Source organism: Papaver somniferum, unplaced genomic scaffold, assembly GCF_003573695.1.
Source record: "Papaver somniferum cultivar HN1 unplaced genomic scaffold, ASM357369v1 unplaced-scaffold_65, whole genome shotgun sequence".
Lineage (NCBI taxonomy): Eukaryota > Viridiplantae > Streptophyta > Magnoliopsida > Ranunculales > Papaveraceae > Papaver > Papaver somniferum.
In genome coordinates, this window is record NW_020649304.1 from 2,864,097 (window position 1) to 2,873,275 (window position 9,179).

Genomic DNA, 9,179 nt, shown 5'->3' on the forward strand with positions numbered 1-9,179 from the left:
TTGGGATGGCCTACAAACTTCTTACTGCATTAGGAGATGAAGAGAGCTGGGGTGAATTTACCAACTCAGAATACCTTAGCAATTGCTTACTTGGAACAGATTAAAACAGAAAAACTCTTTTTAACTATAGTATTTTGGACAGTAGATTACTTCTTACTGCAACTGAAAACTCTTATGTCTAATATCACCTGAATTAGCTTCTAATGTAATTGATACTCTAGTATGTTTTATATTTTCATCTATAATTTTTGGATAGTAGATAATATCAATGTTTTGTCTTATGTATTTTCTTCCTGTATTATGCTTTGTCTTACTGTCTAATGGATACTTGTTCATTCCTGTAAATGAAGTTCATTCCAGAAATGAAGTGGGTTCATTCCAGTACTTCTAAGAAAAAATGGACTTCAATCCAAAAATGTTTTATCTTTTCATTTTGGATAATCTTATGTCTTATCTTACTGTCTAATGGATACCTGTTCATTCCAGAAATGAAGTGGGTTCATTCCAGTACTTCTAAGAAAAAATGGACTTCAATCCAAAAATGTTTTATCTTTTCATTTTGGATAGTCTTATGTCTTGTCTTATTGTCTTATGGATACCTGTTCATTCCAGTAATGAAGTTCATTGCAGAAATGAAGTGGGTTCATTTCAGTAATGAAGTTCATTGTAGAAATGAAGTGGGTTCACTCCACTAAATGAACTTATATAATAGAAGTCCATTCTGAACAATGAAGTACATATCCAAAAATAGAAATAACATTTCAAAATAGCAGTTCTACAAAAAAAAAGGAGTTCATTCCAGAAAATGAAGTTCACAAAATAATTTCACAAAAAAGGAGTTCATTCCAGAACAAAAACAAACTAAAAAAACACCAATTCATATCAAAAACTAACACCAGAAAACTAATAAAAATGTTCAGGCATACTACTCCAGAATTAATACACGACATGTAGCTTTGTTGTGGTTCCCAATCTTCTTGCAATTTGAGCACTTCATAGGCCTCATCTCCTTCTCATAGGCACTGCGAATACGTTTCTTTGGTGGTCTTCCTGGATGTGGCCTTGGAATACCAGGAAGGACTCTCTCTTCAGGTTCATAAGCTTCTGACCTGTCGTAGTTGGGAATGGGTCGAATTGTAGGAGCATAAGTATTGCGAAAATTATCTGAACCAAAGTAAGGCTGAATATAAATCTCAGCACCCTTCATAGTAATAGCAGCACCGGCGTGAGCACAAGGGAAACCAAACACTTTCCATCTTTGGCAAGTGCACGTCAACTGCATCAGATCAACAACATGAGAACTGGGAGAGTCAACCTCATATATTTCATTTCCTGACTCGGTAACATCCCATGTACGACCTATATCGACATGTGACTTGAGTAAAGCTTTATATATGGGAGCAAGCTATCTAGATAAGTTCTACCAAGATCACGCCTTTCTGAACTCATCCTCATAATCTTTATCCTGAGCTCATCAACAAGAGCAGATGGAGGCAAATCCCTTTCACGATGAATCCAATTATTGAAAGATTCAGCAATACTTGATGAGTGTGTCTTCTACCTACATCCTATGAAGAAAGCATTTGCCTAATGCTTGGGATCGATATTTCTGATGTACTTGGCAACCCAACCACACCCTATGATGCACATCTGATTCAAAGCAGACTCATATTTGGCAACCTGTAGCAGTATGCAGCTTTATGGAAAAAATCCAGAACTTGTTTATACTTCTCATGTCCTTTCTTGATAGGAAGGTCAAATGATAAAAACAGTAACTATGATAAGAGTTAGGAAAATACTTAGGAATACTTTGCTTCAGCCCTTCATGACGATCAATGATAAAGGTGATAGGACGAGAGTCGACACAATGCTGCAAGTTTTCCATGAACCACTCCCAACCTTCAATGTATTCTGAAGGAACTAAAGTAAACGCAAAAGGAAAAAAACTACATAATGAAAGAAAACAAAAGAACTAAAAAGTGTCAGTTCGTTAAGAAATCAATGCATACAAAAACTTAACAAAAAAATGAAGGTTCATTCTTAAAATGAAGCAGCGGGAATACTTCTTAAAATGAAGACATTAACTAAGTAAAAAATAAACAAAGCAGCAGGAGTTCATTCCCACTTATGAACAACTAAAAAACTTAACAAAATGAAGGTTCATTCTTAAAATGAAGACCTTCTTCTTAACAAAATAACAAAGTAACAGATAAACAAGCAGCAAGAATACTTCTTAAAAAATGAAGACCTTAACGAAAGTAAAAGATAAACAAGCAACAGGAGTTCATTCCCACTTATGAACAACTAAAAAACTTAACAAAAATAAGGGTTCATTCTTAAAATGAAGACCTTCTTCCTAACAAAATAACAAAGTAACTGATAGGAATACTTCTTCTTTAACATAAAAGGAGTTCATTCTAAAAAATGAAAAGCCTTAACAGAGAAACTTTATTCATTCACATTGCTCTTAAAAATCAAACAACAAACTAATATGAGTTATACAAAAAAGAAAGAAAATTTACCTTGGTTCCCATTCACTCCAGTGGCAGCCATCAATGTTCCCTTGAATCTCCCACTGAGAAATGTTGCATCACAGTAAAGCATAGGGCAAATAAACCTGTATCCTTCGATACATGCAGTAAAACATATGAAAAGCCTCTCAAACCGTTTAGTTTCTTTATTATATTCAAACTTAATAAAGCTGCCAGGATTGGTAGCCTTTATTGCTTCAACATACCAAACAAGATCTGTATAACTTTTACATCATCGCCATATATCTCTGCCTGAGATGCTTCCTTCCCTTTATAAGCATGATGGTATTTTTTATGTTAATACCGTAACAACTCTTCACCCGAGCAACCATATCATTAGGCTTTATCGACGAATTTGACTGTATTTGATCCTTGAATAGATGTTTTATCAATTTCTTCTTCACAGGGGTTCCTTCAGCTTATAAGCACCACCACATGTATGATTCCCATCGAATTCCTTGATAGCAAAGACACTTTTCGCGATATCAATTGGAATAGCGTGCAGATACCAAGAACAATCTGCATCCCTACCACACTTGACCGTGTACCTAAGTCTATCATTCTTAACCTTTGCAATTGTATAACCAGACTTGCTGCAATATTTGCTGACAGCTAACCGAACTTCATCAACACCACCGTGAAAAACTTCACCAACACCTTTAAAAATATCCTCCTAACCGTCAGATAAAAGAGGTTTTAATTGCTCATGACCTTCCGTCAGGTATTTAATCTTTGAAGTCTCAGTGAACCCACTACATGATTCATCGTCACTGAGCGACTGCGTGGAAATACCAGATGAAGAGCTAGAAGCACCAACATTAGAAGCCTCCTCAACGAACAAATCAAAATGTGACAATTGCTTTGAACAAGAAACAACAATTAGTCCTTGAAGAGAATAATCACAATTGATGGCAACTTTATCACAACCTTCGCTATCCCTAAATCTTATGCTCTGAGGAGTCAAGTTTCTCCAATAATCACAAACATGTATTTTGAGGTCACGCATCATCGTATCTAAAGAAACTTCCAATGAAATATCATCCCCTTTGTAATACACAACTGCATAACACCTAGAAAGGGCCATACTGAACCTGGAAACAAAAATGAAGCTTTACATAAACAATTGAACACACACACAAGCTAAACTTCATTCCAATAAATGAACACCTAAAACTCTTAATAAAAAAAGGAGTTTATTCCAACATATGAACAGCTAAAAAAACTTAACAAAATAAAGGTTCATTCTTAAAATGAAGACCTTCTTCTTAACAAAATAACAAAGTAAAAAGATAAACAAGCATCAAAGAATACTTATTCTTAAACAAATAAAGAGTTCATTCTAAAAAATGAAGCCTTAACAGAGTTCATTCTTAAAATGAACTAATAAAAATAAAATGCATAAACTTGATCTTCTGCTTAACAAAATAAAAAGATAAACAAGCAGCAGAGAATACATATTCTTAAACAAAATAATGAGTTCATTCTAAAAAATGAAGCCTAACAAAGTTCATTTACATTTGATCTTAAAAATTAAACAAGAACCTAATTGTATGAATACTCACTAAACATGATTCGTAAACACACATTAGGTTTTGGTTACTTCACTAAACCTAATGATCTCCTGATAAGAAGAGAAGCACAGCCGATCCTACAAAAATTACTTCAAATAAACAATTAGAAAAAGAATTAGTATGGATACTCACCGGAAACAAAAAGAAAATTCAGATCTACTCCAATCTTTCGAATACCAAATCAACTCCAATCTTCAAATATCAAATGTTCGTAAATTTGATCTGTAATTCATAAATCAACAACGTCAAATCGAATAAATCTTCGAAAACCAAAATCAACTCCGTAAAAAGATCGAATCAAATCAGATCTGTAAATCTTTCGAAAACCAAAATCAACTCCGTTAAAATCGAACCAGTCTTCTAAAACCAGAAAATCAACTACGTAAATCAAATCAGTCTTCGTAACAATGAATTCCTCATTAATCTGCTATAAATCGAATGAATCTTCGTATCAAAAACAGAATCAATCTTCGTAAAACCCTAGAAAATGGTTTTGTAGGAGCACAAAAACGAGAGCAGCAGATGAAGTAGGAGAGAGAAAATAAAACTGAAACTAATTCTTGCTTTCTGCTTATATACGGTAGTGAAAGGGTATTTTAGTAACGAAAAAAGAATATTCCGTGTGGGTGGACAAAACTCTAGGACCAAACCATTATTTCTAGGACCAAACTATAATTTATTTTACCAAAAAGGACCAAACAGATAGTTGACTGAGTCAACTGGACCAAACTCATCCTAATATATTATTTCTAGGATCTATTGGTATTTCCTACTTAATTTTTCGCTTCTAGAAATCATTCTGAAATTGTGTACTCAAACTAACTTTTGACTTTTCTGTTTTCAGAAATCATTTTCTAACTTCTGGAATGACATTCAATCATGTTGTTATTCCGGAATAAAACAACTTTTTAATTTCCGGAAGTTGTTTTCTACCATGCCAATTATTTATTTTTGACCTTTTGGCTTCCAAAAGTTACTTCTGTTTTGCATCCAAACATGCATCCAAACATGCCAATGGAGATAGCCTTGCTCTCTCTCCCCTTTGGAAGTGAAAAATGAAACCTAAATCAGTAAATCCGGGTTCTTCGACCCAACTCCCAAGACTTATCACGCGGTAAAGATAGAACCCTTAGCGCTTTATTTCTTTTTATTTGTTTTTGGAAACTCTTTTTGTTTTTGTTTTTGTTTTTGTTTTTGGAAACTTAAAAAATTATTCTACTACTTAATAGTCCTTGCTGGTTTTGCGTTTCAAGTAATGTAAACATCAGATTTCCAGAACCACAATCATCATCTTTACAGTAGCAATGAAGAGATCCGCAGCATTAGCGTCGCTTCTTGAAAGCTACAAACAAAAGAAGAAGATACGATTAGCAACAAATGTGAAAGTCGCTGAAAGATCGAAGAAACAGAGCAATCTAGTCTCAAAACCAAAACAAAAGCAGTTGATTTCACTTCCAGAGAAGTAAGATTCGTTTACCCATTGCTATTTATGTGACATTTCGTTAATTTATTTATTTATTACTGATTGTGGGTACTTGATTATATGATTTAGGTATGAATCCTTAATTGATTTCTTTGAAAGTATGGAAACTTCAATCAGATTATTCAGAATGAGACAAAGAATAACAAATTTTACTGACATAAAATCCAGTGTTGAATGTTTGAATAAAAGGTAAGAAGATTTCTCTCCTATGTCCTTTGTATTGAACATTTCTAGGGTTTACTAAAAAGAAACTAATTTTCAGTGGTTCTGATTTTTAGGAGGTTTAGTTATGCAAATTTGGCTCAATTGAAGTACATATTACCGGAGAAGATTGTGTTAAAGAAGGTTATAATACAAAAAGATGAGCGCACAGAGTTTAAAGAGTATGACCTTAATATTAATCTGCAGAATCTTGAGCCTGGGAAGGGTTTTTCAAGTTTGAAAGAGGAGTTTCGATCCGGGCTAATGGATTTCTTGAAATCCCATCCCGAGGTATAGTTCTGTTTATTTTTATTCTTGGCTATGTGATCCCATTTCTTAATTTTGTTCTGATCAATATACAGTGACTTGGTTCTATACTTCTATTGGTCTATTGTCATCATGTGAGGCTACTAATGAGTAAATTCATAATCTTGTGCTGATGAAAGTTTGGTGGGTTCAGTAAAAATAGACCTGCACATCAATAAGATATGCCTATTACAACTTGCGTTGGCGATTTTCAAATGTCCACTAAGTTTTATCGTAGCTGAGTTTTCTGTTTAGAACATAAATGTAGATTGTTTATGTGGTAGTGGAGATTTGTTTTTTAGGTAAAGCTATTTGTCGAGTAGGATCCTGTAAAACATAGGATGGACAATTTTCAGGAGGCTATCCTTACTAGTCTTTATTTCTACGTTCTGCGTCGCGACAATTTTCAGGAGGTTATCCTTGCTAGTCTTTGTTTCTACATTCTGCACGCTAAAATGATGTTCCTTTGATCAGGGTGAAGATGTTCCAGAGGGTTTACTGCCAGAACCGTTTAACGGAACTAAGCAAGTTAGCATGAATGAAGCTACCGATCTCCCTCGTCAAAATCCAGTTTTGGCCTCTCGCATATCTGCTCCCCCTCAGCACACTCTAGTTGCAGTCTCTCACATACCTTCTTCTTTCCAGAGGCGATTTTCTTCCAAGGATTCAATCTGTGGAGCAGAAAAAATGAACCTACGAGGAACCGTTCCTCTAGGACCTGTCACATCTGATTTTTCAATACCTAAGAGCGTCTGTATACATCAACATGATGATTCAGCAACAAACATGTTTCTTACACGTCCACTCGCGAACAATTCGTTATTGTTCAGTACTCCTGTGAAGAATGGGAGCCGTCTTGCAGTTTGTGCTGATGTCATCGAGGGGATGAAACCCAAGGAGAATGAAGATTGCTTTTCAAAACATGTTGATGTCGCCGAGGATGTTCCTGTTAAAGTTACTCCAGCAAGGTTGATGCCTGTTACGCCTGATTTGTCAATGCGTAAGAGAGTCCCTATACATCAAAAGGATGATTCAGATTCAGTTGATTCGCCGAGCAAGTTACTCAGGCGTCCACCCACAAACAGGTCATTATTTTTTAGTACTCCTATGAAACCCGAGGAAAATAAAAACTCCTTCTCAAAACATGTTGCTGTCGTCGAGGGGACTCCTGCTAAAGTTATTTCTACTCCATCGAGGTTGATGCCTGGCACGCCTGATTTGTCAATGCGTAAGACAGACACTACACATCAATATGATGATTCAGTTGATTCAGCGAGGCTTAGGCGTCCACCCACGAACAGGTCGTTGTTTTTTGGTACTCTAATGAAACCCGAGGAAAATGATAATTCCTTATCAAAACATATTGATGCCATCGAGGGGACTACTGCTAAAGTTATTTCTACTCCATCGAGGTTGATGCCCGGCGCGCCTGATTTATCAAAGTATAAGGCATCCACTTTACATAAAGATGATGGTTCAATAGACAAGTTACACAGGTGTCCGAGAAGGTCGTTATTGTTTAGTTCAACTGTGATGAATACAAAAGCTAAGGAAAAATCAAATGAGGGGAGATCTTCATTTTATCTGAATAATCTACTTGGAGCAGAGCTTGTGCAATCGGTAAATCACCACATTAACTTGATAGGAATCATTGCAAGAGAAATCTTTTTAAAGTCTTATATTGGTTTTAAAACAGGAACAGCCTATATTGAGTATTTGAAGTCAATGTTTTGTTGTGATCCCAATGGATTATTAATTAAGTTTGTTATTTTCAGATAAGAGAGAATGAGACAATTTCCCGTGCAAAGTTCAGGAAAAGGATGATTGCATGCCTTCCAAAAGTGTTCGACATGATCCATTTCATGTTTCAGTCAATTAAGCATAGTGTTACTACAACAGAGGAGGTTATACGAAAGATCACTGCAAATCCTTTTTATATAACTGATAGAAGTGAGACCCTTGATGCTTATCAACTATTATCACAATCTGAATTTCAGAAGCTTGATCTAACTTCAATCTTTTTCTAATTGTTGTTTTCAGAAGAAATTGAAGCACAGCTGACACTTTTGAAAGAACTGCTTCCAAATTGGATTTCTGAGGTGGTGGTATCTAGCGGTGATACTCTCTTACGGTAAGCTTCGGCATGGTACCATGATGTATAAAGCCATTTGAAATGCTGATTGATACTTACTGCAGTCTATTTTCAGCATTTGCATCTAGCTTTCGTCCAGTGTTTGACCTTCTATACATTTTTTATGTGATTCTGTTGCAGCATCAATAAGATGAGAAGTACTGACGAATTGCGAAGAAGACTTGCCCAAGCTGTCTAAGACTGTTAAGATTTTTTTGGAAACTCTTCTAATAGCTGTTTCAGTCGTTTATGGATAAATTTTACTGGCAGTAGCTCACACCTTTCTTCTTCCTGTGACGGATAGCAATTCATTTTAATTTATTTTCTATGTTGCTTCCGTTGTTAACATAGTTCACATGGAAAGCAGCAACCTTTTAAGAACATGCTTTCAAGTCTGTACATGTTACTAACCCTGACACAGCTTAACCTAATCTAATACAAAGTTGATTTTCCTTTAGTTCAATTCGCAATCCAGTTTCTTTTCTTCTGTATTTTGTTTTTCAAGATAAAGCCGAAAAGACCAAATGACGGTTCTTGATCAGCTTTTATTCCTGTTCCGGGCTGGAATTTGATATATATATATATATATATATATATATTTCCCTTGTTGTTGTCCTCGAGAAAGCTATGGAAATCTGAGTTCTGCATACAGTCCGGACTCCGGAGTATTTGAATATCATTCGGACACTGAATTACGATATTCATGTAGCTTACTAAATATTCTTCAAGAAAGCTTAATTTGCTTGTTTCTTTTTCTGGTCGGTAGGTTAAGCTCTCCAAATACGCCGACTGTTTCCAATCTTTTGAACTCCACTGACTTCCTATTTGATTGTCATGAACTAGCATACTACTCAAATGTCAAGGAAATTTGAGTTAGGTAGTGGACTAATGGTAGAAAAGCATCAAGGATAATGATAAAGCTGCTTAAAATACGAAAATAAACATCAAGGGTTCTT

The 9,179-nt window shown here is 35.3% G+C and overlaps 1 protein-coding gene across 2 annotated transcripts; it reads left to right on the plus strand.

Moving 5' to 3' along the window:
• The first annotated feature begins 5,090 nt into the window (after window positions 1-5,090).
• Window positions 5,091-8,680, plus strand: LOC113343617 (CDT1-like protein b). Of its 2 annotated transcripts, XM_026587742.1 has the most exons (8): window positions 5,091-5,216; window positions 5,356-5,564; window positions 5,655-5,774; window positions 5,864-6,077; window positions 6,567-7,712; window positions 7,868-8,042; window positions 8,133-8,223; window positions 8,365-8,680. In XM_026587742.1, exons 2-8 carry the CDS (start codon window positions 5,407-5,409, stop codon window positions 8,420-8,422), a joined length of 1,962 nt encoding a protein of 653 aa, XP_026443527.1. In that variant the 5' UTR covers window positions 5,091-5,216; window positions 5,356-5,406; the 3' UTR covers window positions 8,423-8,680. The 2 variants fall into 2 exon arrangements, 1 of the variants encoding a protein (XP_026443527.1); XR_003357324.1 differs by lacking the exon at window positions 5,091-5,216 and having other exon boundaries at window positions 5,268-5,564; window positions 7,868-7,996.
• The last annotated feature ends 499 nt before the right edge of the window (window positions 8,681-9,179 follow it).

Excerpts from the sequence above, each read along its gene's own strand:
- LOC113343617 (XM_026587742.1), top strand. The coding sequence starts at position 5,407 with ATGAAGAGATCCGCAGCATTAGCGTCGCTTCTTGAAAGCTACAAACAA. Across the intron at positions 5,775-5,863 it reads GTTGAATGTTTGAATAAAAG|GAGGTTTAGTTATGCAAATT; the intron begins GTAAGAAGATTT and ends TCTGATTTTTAG. Across the intron at positions 8,224-8,364 it reads AGCGGTGATACTCTCTTACG|CATCAATAAGATGAGAAGTA; the intron begins GTAAGCTTCGGC and ends ATTCTGTTGCAG.